At 37.3% G+C, this 21,913-nt stretch overlaps 2 protein-coding genes across 2 annotated transcripts in view; both read left to right on the forward strand.

Annotated features, from left to right (window-relative positions):
• Positions 1 to 1,739, forward strand: part of CGGBP1 (CGG triplet repeat binding protein 1) — a 9,225-nt gene extending 7,486 nt beyond the window's left edge. The window contains exon 2 of the mRNA XM_015818992.1: positions 1,162 to 1,739. Coding sequence (XP_015674478.1) covers positions 1,178 to 1,675 — 498 coding nt within the window. The 5' untranslated portion in view covers positions 1,162 to 1,177 and the 3' untranslated portion in view covers positions 1,676 to 1,739. The remainder of the gene's footprint in view (positions 1 to 1,161) is intronic.
• Positions 1,740 to 10,474: 8,735 nt separating this feature from the next.
• Positions 10,475 to 21,105, forward strand: BTLA (B and T lymphocyte associated). The gene is made up of 6 exons (XM_015818993.1): positions 10,475 to 10,609; positions 14,894 to 15,208; positions 17,524 to 17,682; positions 18,028 to 18,074; positions 19,206 to 19,495; positions 20,900 to 21,105. The coding sequence occupies exons 1-5, from the start codon at positions 10,540 to 10,542 to the stop codon at positions 19,491 to 19,493; spliced, it is 879 nt and encodes a 292-aa protein (XP_015674479.1). The 5' UTR covers positions 10,475 to 10,539; the 3' UTR covers positions 19,494 to 19,495; positions 20,900 to 21,105.
• The last annotated feature ends 808 nt before the right edge of the window (positions 21,106 to 21,913 follow it).

Below are 21,913 nucleotides of genomic sequence, written 5' to 3' on the forward strand. Positions count from 1 at the left end.
TAGTTATTCGGGTTTTCTCCCGCGTAGAATTAAAAGTACCTTGGCGACGTTTCGACGAATGTGACTTCGTCGAAACGTCGCCAAGGTACTTTTAATTCTACACGGGAGAAAACCCGAATAACTAAAGACCCATATATATATATATATGATATATATATATATATCATATATATATGCAAGAGTTATATCTTAGACTTCACAGGCCTCAGTTAGCATGTTAAATGTTAAATTTCATGGCAGTACAATTAGAAATAGACTGAACAAGTGTGGTTTGTTTGCAAGGATTGCTGAGAGAAAGCCTCTTTTCTCTAAAAAAAAACCATGGCAGCCTGGCTTAGATTTGCAAAGTTGCATTTGAGCAACTTCTGAACACTGCCCTTTGGACAAACAAGATCAAAGTGGAGTTGTTTGGCTATAATGCACGGTGCCATGTTTGGCAATAACCAAACGCAGCAAATCATCGCAAACATCTCATACCAACTGTCAAACACGGTGGCGGAGGGGTGATGATTTGGGTTTGTTTTGCAGCCACAGGATCCCGGCAGTCATTGAGCCAATCATGAACTCTTCTGTATACCAAAATATTCTAGAGTCAAATGTGAGGCCACCTGTCTGACAGCTAAAGCTTGGCCGACATTGTGTCATGCAACAAGACAATGATCCCAAGCACTCTAGCAAATCTACAGCAGAATGGCTGAAAAAGAAAAGAATCAAGATGTTGCAAGGGCCCAGTTAAAGTCCAGACCTCAACCCTATTGAAATGCTGTGGCAGGACCTCAAGAGAGCTGTGCATAAACAAATGCCCACAAACTTTAATGAACTGAAGCAATGTTGTAAAGAAGAGTGGGCCAAAATTCCTCCACAAACATGTGAGAGACTGATAAAATCATACAGAATATGATTACTTCAAGTTATGACAGCTAAAGTTGGTTCTACAAGCTATTAAATCACGTCTCCATGAATTAAAAAGTGTGTACCGAAGAGATAAAACCGAAAGAAAAACATTTTATTTCTTGACTCCTGGTCTACTAAAAATGATACAGAACTATGCATTTTGGTATCTTGAGTTTCTCCCACATGAAAAAAAAAGTGTACTGACATTGATTTGAGATAACATATTCGACTTATATTTATGTTAGAGTGAGTGAGAATTTTTCTCAGTTTACTAAAGGCAGCAATGGAACGATTTGATGTAAAGCCACTTCCCTCCCGGAGCCGTTCAAAGACAGCTTTATATGTGACCCCTCAGGATCGTGTGAGTGAATTTGGCAGTGAACTGTATGAAGATGGGGGAAAACTCTATTGCAGTTTTTGCAATGTAGTCCTGAATCATGTCCGCAAGTCTGCAATCAATGATCATCTCAAATCCAAAACACACACCAAACGTAAGGGAGAGTTTGAAGAGCAAAGTGTCAGAAAGAAACCACGGACCCTGACTGCCTCTCTGCAGTGCAATAGCACAACCCAGACAGAGAAACCCAATGTAGTCCAGGACTTTGTAAAAATGTTTCTGGAAGCTAGCATTCCCCTTGAGAAGGCTGATCACCCCGCCGTACGAGCATTTCTCTCTCGCCATGTAAAGAATGGGAACTCCATACCCAAGGCTGACCAGCTGAGGAAAATGTATTTGTCTGACGGGTTTACAAATCAGCTTATTAAATCTGAAGAACACTGAGAGGAAAGCCACTTGGTTCTAGGTGTCAAGCGTTACGATTGCATAGCAGTGATGTGGTTTTATTTTTATATTCATGCACCTGCAATAGGTTTTGTATTGTAAAATGACAATCTGTCTCGGAATGCGGTGGTGTACAACCAAGAGTTAATGGCTACATAATAAGATCTTAGCACTAGGTTGCTGAACTTTTGGGGTGGGGGGGGAGGGCAGGAAGTGGCAAGTAGGTGCCATAATGCTTAGTTTGTAATCCCTGTCCTTAATACCATAGAAAACTTCCTCTGATTTACAGTATCTGATATTTGTAAGTGAACAAATTAGGTATGGTTACGCCCAATTGTTTAATTTAGGGCTTTAGTACTAAAGGTGTCTTATATGTGTCTTATTTATTAGGCCCATGTTGTTTGTATAAATTTATCTTCAATTTAACTGTATTTAGAGTTTTTACAGTATTCCTGAACTTTGATTTCCAATGCAGTTGTCACAGTTCTGCTGTGCAAACAGTTATTCAAACCTTGATTTTTGTTTAGTTCTCTGTAATTCTATGCAGCATCAAGTACTAACTCACTCTTGCAGAACTCACATATATGCCAATGCACTTTACACTGAAGGCAAAGCATAGCATCTGCATTTAGATTTTTATTTTCGTGGGCATCCATTTATATCCAGACTTCCTGAAAGCAAAAATGTATGAGGCACTTGGCAGGAGTAAAGAATGGTTTTGCAAGATTTTAACTATACTACAATTAATCAGAAGAAATTGTAGACTCTCAGAACAGCATTATATACTGTAAGCAGTTACTCATCAATTGTAGGGGTTTGTAAACAATGCCTCTCTCAAATGTTATTTTCTGACATTCTGTTTCTTAAAGTTAAGAAATAGAAGTGTCCTGAATATTTTTTTAAAATCTATTTGAATATCTAACATGTTTGAACATTGCTTAGTTTGGATCTGTGTAAATACCATGTCTGAAACAGATTTGCTGATATCTTTCCTTAAATACATGTTTCCTTTTCTTGTTTGAAATTTTTTACTGGGAGCATATGATTATTGATAATTTAACTCTTGATTAAAATATACTTCATGTGTTAATGGCTGCAAACTATAATTTTGCCCAAGTTAAGCATGGTTGATTTAAATAGTGCTTAAATCGTAATGATTTAAATTATTATATAACACCTGCTAAATTTTGTTTTTAAAAAAGTTAATATTCCTTAGATCATGTCCCAGTTAATTAACTCTTTTACAGTAACATAGCCTAGGAAACAGAGCAGTTTCTTATGACTGGTATGCTTGCCATTATAAAGATGAAAATGTGCACTCCATTCCAGTGAGGGAAAATACAATGGAACTTTTCACTATTGAGATCCTATTTGAATTAGATCATGTATTATTGTCTTAGTCTTGCATATTTATCTTTCTTTGAATTCAAGTTGATAGACAGCAAGCTAGGCTGCTACACTGTTGCACATTTGAAATGTCCATCAAGTTCATAACAAAGTTTAAAATAAAGGTTTAAACTCTGCTTGGTTTATTAAAGTCTGGTGCTTACACAAATTGTTCTCTGACTTTTTCCAAGGAACTGCTTGGCATATTAAAAATTGTGACTTTCATCTTTAATTCTCGGGTTTGTGTGGAAATATTAAGCAGGTGTTTCTATAAGAGTAAACCCCAGAATGAGTCATTCTATGAGAGAGTCATTTATAAGTCATAATTAAATTTGTATCCATTAATTTCAGTAGTTTTGTTTGTAAGTATCATTAAGTCTGAATATCACCTAAAGTTATTTCTAATTTTGGGAGGAGCTTTTAGTTTTCTTTATTCACAAAAAAACCCCTTTCCTTTTCTATGGTTTGTACTTTTTTATTTCTTGTCAAGTTACTCTAAATTTTGCAAAATGTAAAATTTCTTAAAATTGCCCATTAAAACTTGGGAAAAAAATGAGATTTTTTCTTCCTTAGCTGAACATTAGTGACCCTTAATTTAATTAGTTGTACCTGGAAAATAATTTCTGAAACAAAGCGCTAGTACACATAAGTCATATGATAGCATAAACAAGGCCCGCTAAATGTTATTTTTTGAATTCCCAAGACTACTTGTTGAGTTTTAAAACATGCCCATAACTATATTAATTTGCAGGAGTGCATTTCAATTTTATAAACAGGCCTGTTATTGCAAAATTTAGTATTAGGTGAATGCCTCTTCCTACAAATTAAGCACATTATAATAAATTAAAATTAGGGAAATGTCATGCTTTTTATCTAAGAGAGTGCTATCTAAACAATATGTAGGATTTTGTTTTTGTTTTGCAGACTTGATTATCTGATATTTTGTAGAGATTTTTCTTTGCTTATCAAATGAAACTTAACGTATGTGTTAGTTTAAATAGGGGACTGTAATGCATTACCATTAATAAATGTGTATTTCTTGTCTGCCTCATTCATAAATGTGTTCTGTATGAAGTTTAGTAACAGAGTAGAGGCCCTATATGTAAAGCAATGGAAAATGCATGTTTTAAATTTCATAAGATTATGTCATTCTGCTACTTTGCTACTCCCATTTGCAATCTTGTATATTAACAAGGACATACCAGCAGAAGCCTTTTGTGTTTGTATGTTTTCTTTTCACTCTTCCAACTAACGTGCAGAATGGTGGTCCATGTATCTTCCCAGGCTTCTCAAATGGCTTACCACAAAGTGATTTATAACTTATTCCATGGTACATTATATAAGTGTGAAAAGACTGCAGCCTAATAGGGAAAAAAAGTAAAATTGTCTTTTAATCTGTATGAATAGTAAAAAATCATGACGAGGATTGACACTTTTTTAAAAAAAATCACCATTTTAAATGTGCAAAATGAAACTTTTGTCGAAAATGAGATCCAGAGAAGCAAATAACTGAGACTTTGCTTGCGCCTGATTTATTATTTTAATAAACTTTGTGCATATAGTGAACAAGGAAATCAGTAATGCTATCCAGTCAAGGTAATATAATATTGTTACATAGATTTACTGATCAGCTATATGGACAGAAAAGGCCAAGGCTGCAGTCTTCTGCTTGAGTACTTGCAAAGTAACTTGTGTTAGATTTTCTGTGAAATGTGCTTCCAAATAAATTGCATAACATCGGGCCACATAAATGTAATTAATAGGCATAAGACTGTCTCTGGCAATCCATCATTTCTTTATGGTGGTTTACTCTATTATGTGTTTAAGTCTTTAAGACAAGCTTGTATTCGGGTTTTTTTTACAGCTGAAGTGTGTGCATATGTGCACATCTGTGCAGGAAAGACAAATGTTAGGGTTTTTAAAAATACATTGAATGAAGCAACGTCATAATCACAATGCATGGCATTCAAAATATCCTAAGTGAGCAAATGAAGATACTAATAATGGTCTGTTGAATGTAGACTTAGTTTTATTCCCAGAAAATCAGTAGGGCTTGGTCATTGCTTGCTTTTCACATTAATTTCAATAGAATTTAGTACAGGCAAAAAAGTACAAGTCTAATGAGTATTAATCTTCAATAAACTTAGATGAGCTTCCTTCACATAAATGTGAACTGTTCCGAATTGTTCTTCAAATATTTGATGCCCATCTTGCTATGTTTTAAAAAGCTGAACTCACAACAAATGCTCAAGCCTAATTTCTAATGTCAGCTTTCAATCTTAATACTGGATTGAAAAAAAGTTTTGCCCAATCAGTCTAGTTTATTATAGAAAGCAAAACATCTTCTTTTTCTAGCTAATGTTCTGACAACATTCAACATTTTTAACACATATATTTTTGAGAGTTAATCAATTGCAACCATACAAAATTTAGCTGTTAAAATCTTAATTTGATTCTATGTCTCTCTGGTAACATTTTTTTTCCTTTGAACAAAATAAGGAACATAATTATAATAATTGCATTTAATTTACAGATGCACATCATATGGATAATCTTGCTACCCTTTTTTACTATTCCATCTTGCCGCTAGGGTGAATTTTTGTGTTTGATTTGTTTTTGGATTTGCTCATGCATGTTGAGTATTCATTGTCACTATGTTTTTAATGCTCTGTGTTAACTTTACAGAATAAAACATTTTAAAGTAAAGACCACTTGAAGCAAAATGTTATATTTAGAAGCATCAAAGTACTAATGATTTTTCTCTCCTATTGCTGCGTGGAGATTTGAATGTATGTCTTAATATAATTAATTGCTTTGCTTCGTTATATAAGGAAAAAGTTGGTTAAATTGTTGAATATAATGATGCTACCCTGAATTGTATTTTAACATTGCTCTTCCTTCAAAAACAGTTCAGGGAAATATATATGGATTTTTCCATCCCAGTGCTCTGCAAGTTTTATTTTACAATATTAGACTGAAAGTTAGTGATTGGTCTAAGGCAGATTGGGAGCCTCAAAAAGAAGTACAGATGAACACAGAATTCCTAACATAAAGTCCAACATCAAGTTCTTTTTTTTTAATTGTTTCTCTGAAGATGGTTAATTAGTAGCCATTTTTTCTTCTGTTCAATTGTGTGCATGTCTCCAAGACGGCCTAGCCTAGGGATAGGCAACCTCGGCTCTTTTATGACTCATGGACTTCAACTCCCAGAATTCCTGAGTCAGCATAGCTGACTCAGGAATTCTGGGAGTTGAAGTCCATGAGTCATAAAAGAGCCGAGGTTGCCTAAATCCCTGCAATTTTGTTGGCAAGGTTTTTCAGAAGTGGTTTGCCATTGCCTTCTTCCTAGACCAAATGTTACAAGATTAAACAGAAGCAATATTATGTATGGCAAACAAGGACCTTTCCTCATGAAAACAGTACTGATTTGAGGATATTACTTTTTTCCTCCCAGATGATGCCATGAAGCTTCTGGCGGTCTGTACAAGCAGAGCCAAAAGAAAGTAGTTCCCTCTGTTTCCTCTGAACTTGAAAGCAGGTTGTTCTCCCTGAACACAATGATATCCGATAAAATTCATGAAATAGAGATCATTGGCACATTCCTCCTGTAATTACTCCACAATTTAAGAATTGCCAAGAATAGCAGTTTTGGATGCTTCTCATGTGTTCAAACAACCAGTAAATTTCAAATTCCCTGAGACCAAATTCTTTCAGACCACCCATCTAGCATCAAACTGCAATTTTTAGCCTAGGGGTTTTAATAAAAAGCACAGAAAATTTCACATTGCATTTTACAGTTTGCAGTCCTCCTACTGCATAGTTCGGACAGAAGAAATCTGTTTTTTGAAATGAATGAAATTATAACTAACTGCCTATAGATGGCGCTGTTTTGCAACTAATGTCTTTATTTTATTGCTTTTTTTTTTTTATTTACAAATGTCTTACCAGTATGAAATTATTTGAAAGGCCAACTTACCTCTTGTAATATTACACCATTAGCATGAAAAGAGTATGTCCATAGCTCATCCCAGAATCTCAGGTGGATTTTTTTTTTCTTGCTGCGCATTATCCCCATATAGTAAAGGATGCTAGAAATGTTTTCAATTTGGTTTAAACTTGAGTAATATTGGTTTTACTGACAATAGTTTACATCACTTGTCAGTTCCCTTGAGGGGACTGTTGCCCTTCAGATAGCAGGGCTCTATGCAAAGCAGGACTTTATAATTAATAACATCATCTTGAATTGCAACTGGGGACTGACTGGCAACCAATGCAGCTTGTGTGGCGGCAGCAGCAGTTTCTTAACTTTTTTTTTTAAATGCAAATGAGAATTTGATCCTTTGACTTTATCCATGTTCTATCCCTGTATTCTTTCCTGTCATTTCTACAGTTTCTAACTTCATCATTTTACTCTCAATATACAGAGAGACTATAACCATTTGCTCTTCCTAGAGAAGATTTTTTAATAATAGACAGGAATAAAAGGATTTCTGTAGTACATAAATTACTCTTGTATATAATTGACAAAATACATAAAAATACCAAAGAAAAGCATCTATTCTTTCAGTTTTGGAATAGTTTTTTTTCTCTTCCCCTTATAGTTGCCTTTTCACTTTCGTCCTTTGACGAAGGCAAGACATCTCTAGCTTCATATGTAGGTATATATTTAGAGTTAAGGATGAAAAAAACTTTTTCAGTAGCTGATTATGTCAGATTTGCCATTCTCATAATGCCATGCAGACAGATTTTATTTGTAGTAATAGAATCTAAAGATTATAAAGTTGGAAGAGAATCATCTATGGCAACCAACTACAATGTACAGGAACATTCCTTAAACCAGGGGTCCCCAACCTGTGGGCCACGGCCCGGTAATGGGCCGTGGCCTGCTGGCCACGGGACAGGCTGGCCAGTGCACGCACATGTGCACACTCAGGATGTTGCTGCGCCGTGGGGCGTGAAAATGGACCGCTGCTACACTGCAGGGTGCGAAAATGGGACACCGCCATGGGGGGCAAAAACAGGCAGCCGCCATGCTTTGGGGCATGAAAATGGGACGCTGCCATGCTGCAGGCCGCAAAAACAGGCACCACCGCGCCACGGAGCGCGGAAACGGCGCTGCACCATGTAAGAAAGGGGCAGGGCTAGTGAGTATCACACGGGTACTAGCCCTGCCCCGTTTGCATCACACATGTGTACGTGCACATGTAAAATGCTTCCCCCTTCCTTTACCTCCAGTCTGCCAACCGAGAAAGGTTGGTAACCTCTGCCTTAAACTATCCACGAGCAGATGTTTTCCAGTCTCTTATTGAAAATCTACAAAAATGAAGAACTCAGAACTTTCATTTTGGGGATATTTAATCAAATTAGTGTTGAGGTTTTTATTGGAAAAAGTGATACCATCTGGAGAAAAAAATATTTAGAAGACATAAGGCATTTTTTTTTCTTTTATCTTTGGCCCTTCTTCTCACTGAGGGCCTTCATGTGGAAATATTGATGCAGTAAATCAATGAAATGACTAATGGTGCCGTAGAGGCTTGCAATTACAAATTGTTTTAATTGATTCCTGTACATGTGACATTATATTCATGGGCACGGAACCATTGTTTCAAGGCAGTGAAACAATGTGCTACTGCCTTGTGCTTTATGTATCTGTGCCCTCATTTGGCGAATTTCTGACTTGCAGTACCGTACGGCTCCTAGCAACATGTTGGTATAATTAAGGTAAAAGAGCCGGAATGCACAATTATCAGCATGCCAGCATTAGTAGTTTGAAAGACAATGGAGGTCTGCCATCATGACAAGCAAAGCAACAGCTATTATTTTAGTTTTCTGAAGAGGGGAAAGAGATGTGTGTTTAAACATGGAACAGCAAAGGTAGGATCACATACCCCATTAATGGCCAGGAAGTAAGTACTGATTGCTGACCACACTCTGAATTCAGCTATAGGTCAAAAAGGGTAAGGAACAGCTGGCTGACAGTTCCTTGTGAGTGTTAGATTTGGAAACATCTTATTAATAGCATCCTGGTATCTGAATAGATCTTGAAGTAGTCAGTCCAGCCCATGTTTATTTCATATTTGATTTGGCATGCTGAATTCAGATGTTTTGGAAAATAAGTTTAGTTGTCTGGAAAAACCCAACAGAAATATTTTCTGACTGATCATGTCTCATTTGCTTATTATTTTTTTTCAATCATGAAACCACAAACTTTGAATACAATGCTCAGAAAAGTTTGCTCATTCTGTTTGAAAGTCTCCTTTTTGCTTACATAATCTTGATATAATTCTTCTGAACCCCAACTGTGATTAAAAGATCAGGATTGTCTGTGGGCACATATTTCCTTCCTCAGTTTTCTCTTTTTCTGTGCAAGTTTCCAAAGCTTCCTCTAATATATTGAAGAACATGGACACATATTGATTCTTGAGCAACAGTACATTTGTAAAATTTTAACTCTTATTAATAGTAGTTAGGTTTGTACCTTCCAAATGTTTCAGGATTGCAGTTCCCAAAACTTCAGAAAGGGTATTGAGAAGACCAAAAGGAACATTATCTAAGAATATTTCATAAGAGATTTGTCTTACTAAATCCTGTTGAACATTTGTATTTGCTCTCTATGGCCTAGGAGGTTCATGCAATATGCTAATCCACAATGTGATTTCTAAACCATGGTTTGTAGGTTTTCATATCCATTGTGTTTTGTTTAATAAACCATGATTAAAATAATAATAGGTTTATACAATGTGTGAACCAGGTTGTATGTTAATACATTTTCAAGCAGGGTAACAGAATAGCATTAAAAATTAATTTCATCACCCAATCTGTTTAGGTATTCTATCAAATGTATAGACATTTTCTCTCTTACTAATGTTGGTCAATATTTCTGGATCACCAAACATGCCCAATTCTCACTCATTTGGTTTTAATGGAGGGTTTGGAAGATCCTGATGTTCCTGCCTTGTTTTTCAGAGCTTCCCTTTTAGCTGCAATTTTGTTGACATTGACCAGCACAATTTATGTTGAACCTACTGAAATGAGGTTTTAACAAATATGATACATCTGAGCAAAGTATTGCAGCATTTTTTAAACCATTTTAGCTTTGCATTTTAAAATATCCTTAAAGAGTTATCTGAAACTACACTGATACTACTTTGATTTGGGCTTGCTTCCTTTTATTCTGCAGTGGTTCCTCTCACAAGGTGGAAAAGATACTAAAAGATAACAATTACAAAACAGTATGGTTGTGTTTGGAAACCAAGAGCAGCAATTCTACTGCAGGAAGATCTGGGCTGAAAAAAAATCTGCTTTGTGTGAGATAAACCCTTTTCCACTCCCTCCCTTCTTTCACTTCTCTTGATCTCGCTGTTTGTGAGCACTCAAAGATGATTTAAGAATGTCCAATGGTACAAAAGAAAATATTTCTGTTCCACAGATTCCCTTCCATTTTCATAATGACCCTGAAGTGAGGATAACTCCAGGCCATGTACATAGGCAACTTTGTACTACTGCTTCTCTTGTTGATGCTGATGGTGGACAACTCACTGACATACGGTAAGAGACACAACTGAGAACAATCTTCAGAGTAATAGCAATATGTGCACGAATCCTCTTTCTAGATGCTGTGTAAGGACTCTACTTACGTGGAAAACTATAGCTCTTTTTAGATGAATATATGAAGCAAGTTATGAGCTTGGTACTCTTCATCCATATCTTACTAAAGTTCTAATTCTGTAAAACATATTTATGACCAAGTTATTAATTTATGCAGGACAAAAAGCAATACAGATTTTTCAGTTCTACTCTCTGTGTTTATGTGTTTGAATAGTGTAGATACACAATTATATGTATATTTTCTCAAGCTAAGTCCAGCTGATTAGAATGTAGCTTCCTATAAAGCAGGTTTGCGCAGCCTAGTTGTTTAATTTAACTACATACAAGTGCACTTTGTCAGTAAACGTTTAACACATTTTTAACATGATAAAAAAGCAATTTGGAGTTTAATTTATGAAATGTGCAAAAACAGTAAATGTTTATATATTTTTTTCAAAAATGCAAAAATGTGTTTATTGCAGTGTCTGTGTGTATTCATACATACACATGTATATACTACAAAAATAGAAATGATCAAAGCAAACATGAAATGTATATTATGAAAAACAAGTTTATAGATTTAGGTTTCATATTGGTTTGCGCCCATTAACATTCACTGTGAAAACCACTTGGGGATATAATAATAATAATAATAATAATGATAAAGTTGGAAGGGACCTTGGAGGTCATCGAGTCCAACACCCTGCTCAGGCAGGAAACCCTATACCATTTTGGACAAATGGCTGTCCAGTCTCTTCTTAAAAACTTCCAGTGTTGGCGCATTCACCGCTTCTGGAGGCAGGTTGTTCCACTGGTTAATTGTTCTAACTGTCAGGAAGTTTCTCCTTAGTTCTAGGTTGCTTCTCTCCTTGATTAGTTTCCATCCGTTGCTTCTTGTCCTGCCTTAAGGTGCTTTGGAAAATAGCTTGACTCCCTCTTCTTTGTGGCAACCCCTGAGATATTGGAACACTGCTATCATGTCCCCCCTCGTCCTTCTCCTCGTTAAACTAGACATACCCAATTCCAGCAACCGTTCCTTATATGTTTTAGCCTCCAGTCCCCTAATCACCTTTGTTGCTCTTTTCTGTACTCTTTCTAGAGTTTTTTTGCAGAACCTTAGTTTACACCTTTTTCCAAACACGTGGGAATTTGGAATATAGTGTCAAAGGGAATGGTAGTACCATCTATAGTGATTTCAACTTGCATTGTTTTTAAAATTTTATTATGGTTGCCCTAATCTTGACTTAGCCTGGAAATCCAAAACTTCTTGAGCAAATTTGGGCATGGTTGTAAAACCAGATGGCTGGTCTGGGATGAGATGCAAATTGGAGGCCAAGGGGGATGTAGGTAGAGAATTTTTAATGACAAAATAATAGTTATTAGATTTTATCCCACTTTTTAGTATATAATTCAAGGTGAACAACATACCTAATACTCCTTCCTATTCCCCCTCAACAACAACCCTTTGAGGACGATTGGGCTGAGAATGAGTGATTGGCCCAAAACTACCCAACCTAAGGCAAGACTAGAACTCATAATCTCCTGGTTTCTAGGCCAGCACCTTAACCACTGTACCAAACTGGGTCTTTTGAATTGCTGCTTTATTGGCATAGCAGACTGCCAGGTTCCAGATATTTTTTATACAGCTTCTGTTGCTTTCCATATGGGTTTACCCCACCAGTCTGTCTTCACCATCTCCAGATGCACACCCTGCTAACCGCCAGGCAATGTGGACCTCTGGATCTGGTTCTTGGGAAGACAGTATTCAAAGGTTAATCCAGCATGGCTGAGCCTTGTGAGAATCTGAATTCTGATGGAAAAAGTCGACAAATACATTTATCATTTACCATTGTAAGGAATTGTGTACAAAAGAGTTTGAGAATCCCTGGCTTTACTTGAATCTTTTGTCTAACTCGATCAAAGGAGTTTTGCTTCCCCTTTAAATGTGGTTCTTTATGGGCTGCCACTTCTCCTTTAACTTCTGTTTTTCTTGTCCACGTGAAAAGAACAAAGATTCTTTCAAATGAGTTGACATGCTACATATAACAGACATATCAAACACAAGGCCTGGAGGCCAGATGCGGCCCGCAATGTGGTTTCATGTGGCTCACCCTGGAAACAGTGAGAGAATGGCCCCTGCTGCCTTGGCCCCAGCCCAGGCCACCCGGGAGCCAATGTACAATTTTATGGTGGCCATCTTTGTTGAAACGCATTCAGTCTTAGCTCCACAAGGCCATCTGGAAACAGCAAGGGACTGGCCCCTGCCGTGTTGGCCCCGCCCCCTGGGCACGTGCTGGGGAGTTGTCACCCTTTGTGAGGAATAAAGAAATGCACTATCGCCTGGAAGTGGCCAGCAAATGGCCCTCATCTACTTCACATATCCAGCTTGATGGGCTCCGGGGGAGGGGTTTCAGCAGGCAGCGGGGTGCTCTCCTCTTAGTGCCAAGAGCTGAGCTGGGTGGCGCGAATTCAAAAAGAAGTGTGCCACCGCTCAGCCCCCAGCCTGCCCGATTTCAGCAGGTAGCGGGGTGCTCTCCTCACAGCGCCAAGAGCTGAGCCAGATAGCGCAAATTCAAAAAGAAGTGTGCCGCCGCTCAGCCCCCAGCCTGCCCAATTTCAGCAGGCAGCAAGGTGCAAAGCTGGCGAGCTTCGTACTGCCTGGCTCAGCCTCTTGGCGCTGTGAGGAGAGCGCCCGCTGCCTGCCGAAACCAGGCAGGCTGGGGGCTGGGCAGCATTGCACAGGTAGTGTCGACTCTCACATTGCTCATGGCGTCCCCTCCCCCAAAGCCCACCAAGCCAGATATGTGAAGTAGGCGAGGGCCATGTGCTGGCCACTTCCAGTCGATGGTGCATTTCTTCATTCCTCACAAAGGGTGACACCTCCCCAGCTGTGTTTCTTGCCTGTTTTTCTCCCTCCGTCATCTTAGATATTTTCCCACCACTCTATTCTTAGGAAGGAAGGAAGGAAGGAAGGAAGGAAGGAAAGAAGGAAGGAAGGAAGGAAGGAAGGAAGGAAGGAAGGAAGGAAGGAAGGAAGGAAGGAAGGAAGGAAGGAAAGGGTCTGAGGGAAGTCCTGCCTTAGTCCTGCCCTGCTGCCCTTTCACCATCCCCTTGCCCCCTCCTCCTGGCGTATCCTGGGGGTCTCCAATTCTATCCTCCCATCCTATTGGATACAAAGCTGGGTCTCGTCCCATGAAGAGGGAATGGGCCTCCCTCTGACTTTGCCCTCATACCCATCATGAGCAACCTGGCTAAGGAGAGCAAGCACAGCAGCAGCAGCCTTGAGGAGGAGTTAAGTGCAGCTGGGCACCCCCTTGGGGTAGTAGGGCTGGGATTTGTGCCACAGGTGCTTGAGAGCCGGGTTGGGCATTTGACCTCTGTTGCCCAGGGCTCCGGGAAGCCCACAGCACCATCCAGCCCCCCCTGCATGGCCTGAGAGGAACAGTGAGACTCCTCCAGTGGACCATGCCTTGGTGCTTGCCCCGGTCCCACCCTCAGATCTGTCCCACTCCTGCCCAGGCCCCCACAGGCAGCCTTGATGCGAACGATGTAGAGCTGGCCATGCCCACCCAGTAGGCCACACCCACTCCAGCCACACCCACCCAGTAGGCCATGCCCACCCTGGCCACACCTACCCCCCCCCAAGGACAACTGCAATGCTGATGCGGCCCTCAATGAAATTGAGTTTGACATCCCTGACATATAAGGAATTGAAATGGGAAGGGGAGAGCTTACAATATATATTTCAAAGCCCTGAAAAGGGAAGATTATTTTTTTCTCAGTATTGTCCTACTCGTATTTGTCCCTTACTAATATTTAAATGATGGGGCTGTTTGGTTTATCTATCAAGAAGACTGTTCATAAACCTTGGGTCTTTAACGTGATACCCTTTGGACTTCTCACTCCCCTACCTGGCATTCTGTTTCTGACCATTCCATAGTGGTAGCATTTTTTATTGGGAACAAACTAGTAGTCCCAAGGCCAATATAAAGCCCAAGACAACTTTGCACAATTCTAAATATCTTTGCTGATTGCTGAAGTCATAGGTTTATTATCATTCATGTTGAAAAGCGTATGTGTTCATGACATTTAAATAAGACTTATAAAAAAATTAACTTGTGAAAGGGAAAAAAAATCCCCCACAAAAAATTGATAAAAGATATCTGTTACATATTGCGTACATTGCTACCACTGAGGTACATAAGTTATGCAAAACATAATTTCCATCTTGCTTTTCTCTCTCAGATTCTGAGCATGATAACTGCACCACCATTACTATTGAAAGAGGTACAAAATACTATAAAAATCTTGGTGACTCAGCCACTCTAGAGTGCCCGGTGACCTACTGCAACAAAAAGCCTGAAATGAATTGGTATATGTGGAACAAGAGCAAAAAGAAGTTCCATATTTTGTATCCTGAAAAAGAATACTGGATAAGTGAAAAGAAGTTTGTTTTGAATTTTCAATCAGTTAATAAAAATGACAGTGGGCAGTATCGTTGTGAAGCGATTGTAAGAAAAAATAAACTTACGAGTCATGTTATAGAATTAATTGTTCAAGGTAAGTATTTGGGCAATATTTATCCAGTTTATCATTTAAAGCTCTTGAATCACCAATCCTCACACAACTTAGTTCAGCATAATGCCTTGGGAGTAGGACAAGTTATGAAGTTGGGAAGAGACAGACACTAAAATATTAATAGCTCATTCAATCTTCTGATATTATCAGCCAATGACTCTTTTTTTGTTATTTTGCTCAAAAAATATCAACATTATCTTCAGCAATGTGATTATATACTATACTGAAAAAAAATCTATTTTTTCAAAAATCTATTTTTTCAAAAATCTATGTTTTCATTCTAAATAAGTGACTAATGTAGTTAACACATCACATACTGTAAGGATAATAAATTTAAGCTTAAAATAAAACAAACAAAGCTACTCTTGGAACAAGATGTTCAGGGAATAGAAATTTATTCTGTTGAGGATGAGATCACATTCTGGTTCACAATTTAGGTATAGGCCTAAATATGAATGTCCAGTTTTTGAGATTGCCAAACCTGCATTCACACAGTTAAAAAGTAGTAGACTACTATGTCTATTCCTTGATATGTTCGTTTTGGCTAATAAATGCTCCAATTATGTAATTTTGAACCCTAATTTGAGTTACCTTTGAAAGATATCTGGAAATTTCAACTGATGCAGAAGGCTTGATTGAGGCTAGTTATAGAAAACATAAAACCTCATTCAGTCCACTTCCAGGCACAATTTGGAGGGATAACTATAACTTACAAAATCTTGCAGTTTAGCAGCAGACTACTTGAAAAAGTTCATTTTTCCATAGCAGTCTGCATGGGTTTCGTTAAATTATTAGGATTGTCAGAGGATCTTTCTAATACCTGCTCTCATGTTTTGGAACTGCTTGGCAAAGCAGAACAAATTAGCTCCAATTTTGTTGCTGTAATAGTCAAAAATATATTTGCTGAGCTTAATTTAAGGGCTGATTTGTTGTTTTTCATCTTCCAACAATGACGACTACTCTCTGTCTCTGTCTCTCTCCCAGTGTGTGTTTGTGTGTGTGTGTGTGTGTGTGTGTATGTTGTAGCTTCAAGTCAGTATTGACTTCTGGTGACCACTAGAATAAGTCTCTGCGGTTTTCTTGGCAATATTTTGGAAGCTGTCTGCCATTGCCTTCTTCCAGGATTGACAGAGAGTGACCTGCCCAAGATTATCCAATTGTACTTATGCCTAGGGCCAGACTACAATTCACAGAATCCTAGTTTCTAGCTTGGTGTTTTAACCACTACAGTTCTAGTATCCCCAAATGCTTGTGTTATTTAGTAAGAAATACGATGTATAACAGGGCAATGGCTCACAGGAAAGATGAACTCTCCATTGCTTTATACATCTCAAACGGTCTCCTTGCCAGCTGTTATTAATATGCTGATAATTTCATTTTAAAAGAAAACAAGGATCCAGAAATAAGTTTTATGGCTGAATGCATCATCCAATTCATCATCAAGCATCTGTTTTGTTCCTAAATTTCAATTCCTTGTGTTCAACCTTCAAATTGCTTCTCTGATTGAACTCAGCATTTCTGTTTTTCCTTTCAAGTCCAAATTTATAGGGACTTGGACATTAAAGTATGACAAATTAGTGATAATTGGCCATGTTCGAAGACTATAATGAGCCTTAAAAAGTTACAGTAATAATCGTCATAGCTGTATTCACAGTACTGAACATCAGAGCCAAGCAAACACATTGCAAATTGCCACAAGACATAAACTTGGGTTTATCTATAGCTGGTGTCCCAAAAGTGCTTTTTCAAAAGGCAACTGGGCTTTGTTTTTCCTTGAAAATGTTTCACTTCTCATCCAGTTTGAAGAACTGAAAAAGCTTCTTGGATGAGAAACAAAAAGTCTTCAAGGAAAAACAAACTCCAGTTGTCTTTTGAAAAAGCACCTTTGGGACAGCCATGATCTGTCTGATTGAGAATCTCCATAGACATATAGTCTGGTGTCTTAATATTTCTTTAGTAAAAGCTTAAAAATAATTGTGAAGACTGAATTGGATCAGGGAAATGGAGATCTATTAACAGCTTTGGAGACTTCTTCTCACACATCAAATAGTGCTGGTAAATAGGAATACTTATAAAACTCCATCCCCAACATGAAGAAATGTGCTGACACATTTTCTTTCAACCTGCAATTTATTCCTTCAAGTAACTTTTCTGACTTTTTAGATTTATTGATACTATTATATTTACAGTGCCTCCTGGAGCCTCTTTGAACTAAGCAGCAACAAATTGCCTTTATTAAAAACCATGCTATTATTGCTTTGAATGTTAATGAAATTTTACATGCATTGTCTGTATAGATCACAGTAACTCATCAGTGTTTCTAAATGGTACAAATACTACAGAAGATCAGAAACTACCTAAAAAGAACAAGATGTTGATTATGATTTCATCCCTCGGTACTCTGTTCCTCATTGTTGGCTGCTTTGGAGGGCTGTGTTTCACAAAGAGGCGTCAAGGTATGTTATAGAAATAATTTCATTCTTTCAATTCTCAGTTGGTTCCACAATCAGAGATTTTCCAGTCTCTGTCTTTTGCTTTCAAGTCATCTTTTAATTTCTTTTGTATGCTTTTGGAAGTATTAATTAGGCTACTGAAACTCTTAAGTAAAGGTTGTTTATTTCAAATATTAATGTCTTGTTCTATGAAGAGAAAAGGACATTGGGATTTGAAGTAAACAATTTTTATTTCAGAAACAGTTTAGATTTACTTAAAAAGATACTGAGATGTTTTTCTTTATAAGAAAATACATTTATGAACAATTATAAGGTTATTTTAACAACATGCTGTCTTTTCCTTCTCAGTAAAAAACACACAGAAAGTAAAAAATCCAGAAAGTGGAAATAACAGGGTATGTTTGTTATTAACTTATTTCTTTATTTTTTTTATTCTCATCCTTCCCTATGTGTGCCCTTGCAGATGTAGCTAAACAACACTATCTGTAATAGAGAGTTATCAGCAGGAAAATACACCTCTTGTTCATTTAGTCTTAGAATGCTGATGAATTGGAGCAAAAAAATGAATCACTCACATTGCTACATTTCATTGAATATCATACTTTCCTGTCTCACTTCCAAATACATAATATACATATTCATGTTTTTCTTCTTACAGTCTTCTCATATCATCCTTTCAATGTACTGTAGGCCAGATCAGGAAATAGACTTCAAAAGAAAACATGGATTTTTACTTTATTGTTATAGGCTACAGCAGGGGTAGGCAACCTTGGCTCTTTTATGACTCGTGGACTTCAACTCCCAGAATTCCTGAGCCTCTGGGAGTTGAAGTCCACGAGTCATAAAAGAGCCAAGGTTGCCTACCCCTGGGCTACAGTAACAGACATCAGACAGTGTTTTCCCTTCCCTCACTCTTTTGTGAAAGAGAGTTAAGGTGGTGTTACCTTAAGTTTCTTTTTCACACTGTCTTCACTTTTTGGATTTAATTCATATTTTCATAATTGGCATATTCCTTCTCCTACCCCTGTATTTCTGTCTACTTCCCCCAAATATATATAGTGTGAAGATAAAGGCCTTTACTTCCAGAACATTATCATTTGTACAATGATTGATTTTTTCCATTCATGCACAATTTAAGATGATTCAGCCTTTGAGTAAATAGTTTAGTAATATTACCTTTCTAATGGTTTATACCATGCCATCAGTGCATAGTACATCACACAGAACTGCATAAAAAGATTTGTGTTACCAGATTGCCTGTAATTAGACATTAGAAAAACGGAGTGATGGTGGTAGAAGGAAAGAATAAGAGAAATCTCAACAGTTTTCTATTTTCATACATTCCCTTAGTAGAATGTTCAGTTCCATAGAAATTTTGTTCCTAGATTCTTTTTTTATGAAGTGTTTAAAATTAACATCAAATTTGATAATTGAATTGTTTGGTAATTGCTCTTTTGTTTGCTGACAACTAACTATGCTTATCTATTATATTCTCTATTTCTTGTTATTGTTACATTTGCTATAAGAACACCCAACACTGCAATGATAGCACGACTCATATCTCAGATGAGGGAGCCATCTCTAATGAAGATTCCATGCCTTGCTTGTTTCAAGTTCCCAATGGGAATCAAGACAATTATCAGACGGCATCTAGAACTAGTCTAAGTTCCATGAAGTTCAATGAAGGTCTAACACGATATAAGGAAGACCCAATTATTTATGCAACATTAAGCCATGGAGAACTTTTTCAGAGAAGCAAGCCCTCTGAAGAAACACAATTTACAGAATATGCCATCATTAGACTGAAGAACTAAAGGTGGACGTTATTCATTCATTAGTATTGTTTTATGTTTTCTAGTATGGTTTCGCAAGCTTATCCACAAACACAACTTATACAGACTATTTCTGCTTGGAACATTCTTCTGGAAAGAAATAATTATTTATTTTCCAGATAATGCATGTCTAAAATGAATTACATTTTCTATGCCATTGCTCTCTATATTTCTGTGTGGCTATTTGATGTATCTCTGTACAACCAGACATTTGCTTATCCCACTAGCTACCTCAGCAATTGGGATTCCTGTTGTCCTATTTTTGGGCACCCTATCTGACATGTTTGAGACCCTTCTCATAGAATTTTATTGGTGAATTTTTACAGAGTAGATCTCCAGGTCTTTCTCCAATCCTGTAATCCTTTTCAACAATTGCCCAGGGACAGCAACTATCACAGTCCTTGTTAACGTTGGTGATGACCAATCTAACATGGGATTCTTTTTCTGTTGTCTCATCATGATTAATGAGTTTGTGGATACTCTTAGTCTGGCTTCTAAGTTGAGACCTATCTAGCTTGGGTGGACCCTTCTGATATACTTTTTGATGGTAGACCTTCATCATAGCTTTCAACCCTAACAGAACACATGACAAGGTGGTACCCACATGGAGGGGTTTTCTTGTATATAGCAATTCCATGTGTATAGCAATATAGCATTTAGACTTATATACCGCTTCATAGTGCTTTATAGCTGTCTCCCTGGCAGTGAGCAGAATTACCCTGCAATTCTGCATTCTAACCAGTGTGCCCGTCATTGTAAGGTGGAAGCATTCTGCCTATTACAGATTATATCAAGGCTTCTGTAACTAATTTCATGTGGTTTCCAAACTATTTTGAAAATATCTGGTAAGTGTAATTGCTTTCTTCTCTACATTTTACAAAGGGTATTAAAAAGATAGATAGGATGATTTCACCAATTTTGGTTCTTCATCCATTCTTTGTTTCATTAGGAATATGGCCCTTCATAGAAAACATTGGCCTCTCTGATCAAATTAATCCATGACACAATTGATTTCATGAGCAGTTTATTTATTCAGAGGATATAGATGAATATTTTATCTGTATTCTATAAAATTTAGCAATAGATACTGATTGCTTAAAAAAAATCAATGAGTTGTCATTCTGAGGAATTAAAACTCGTCTTCTACCAATTTTTACTGCATTTTAAGTTCACTGTATAATTTTGGGGAAGCTCAACAAATAACTGGTGTTGCAGAAGCTATCCTATGTGATCTCCCCCAAAATATAATTTATTGAATAACCAGGGATAGGCAAACTATGGCTTAATGTAATATGTATTTCTGCTTATTTGGAGATATTGAGATCAGATGAGATTCTTCATTATAACCCATGCTTTTACTATCTTTTGTTCATTATGTTCTGATATAGCTTCAATGGCTGAAAGGAACCAGTGATGGAGGCCACATGCTTTCTCTGATTACCATCTGCTAAGAACAACTGGAGGAAATGTCTACGTCCAGGCTTTAGGCTTCCAGAGATAAAGTTGGCTATACAATAGCAACCAGGATGCTGGCCTAGATAAATATTTAATCTATTTAATGAGCATTTTTATATCTCTGATGATTAATTAAATCAGTATTTTGATTTTCGAAGTTGATGTTCAAAGCAACTGGCTCCACAAATTCTAGGAAGTGAAAAAGGAACTTAGACTGGGAGTGATACAGTTCTTACTCATAAAACTTACTAATATTGAAGCAGGAAGTGGATGTGAATATTTAAAAAGTGAGTCTGAAAATTAGTAGCACAGATGCCAAGTGCATTACTCCCAAAATATGTTGTCCCTAGTTAATATTCATCTAATGATAATAAGGTCATCTGATTTACTTTGACAGAAGGATTATAGCCTATCATATGGAAAGCAATCAATATGCCTCCAAAAGTAAAGTAAAACGTGAAGGGCACATAGTATCATTCAGAATGCAGACTAACTGAAAGAACAAGAACAACAATTGAATGAAATACTCTATTTTTGAACTGAAAAATGTACTACAAAGAAAAACAGGAAACATCATAAAAAGCAGACACACTACAGAGGAAAGTGTGTTGTTCACAGATTAGAGGGGGTTGTGCAGTTTACAAAAGGAAGTGAAACTGCATACAAATGAGTTCAGTTAGAATTGTTGGTGGAAATAACAGCATAGGAATATGCTGCTTGTTTTCATCTGCAGGGGGAAAAAACCTGGTCCTTTCATGTCAAAATTACCTAATTATCAGTTATGACACTATTTATCTTCAGCCAATAAATGTTTGTGTCATCATAATACTAAACTAGTCTTCCCCAATCTAGCACCCCCTAAAAACCATATTTAACTATGTATGTAATAGTAGTAAACATTCCTGAATTACAACTAAAATTCATAGAATTGACATCTGATCCAGATG

This window comes from Protobothrops mucrosquamatus, unplaced genomic scaffold (assembly GCF_001527695.2).
Source record: "Protobothrops mucrosquamatus isolate PMUCROS unplaced genomic scaffold, P.Mucros_1.0 scaffold837, whole genome shotgun sequence".
Lineage (NCBI taxonomy): Eukaryota > Metazoa > Chordata > Lepidosauria > Squamata > Viperidae > Protobothrops > Protobothrops mucrosquamatus.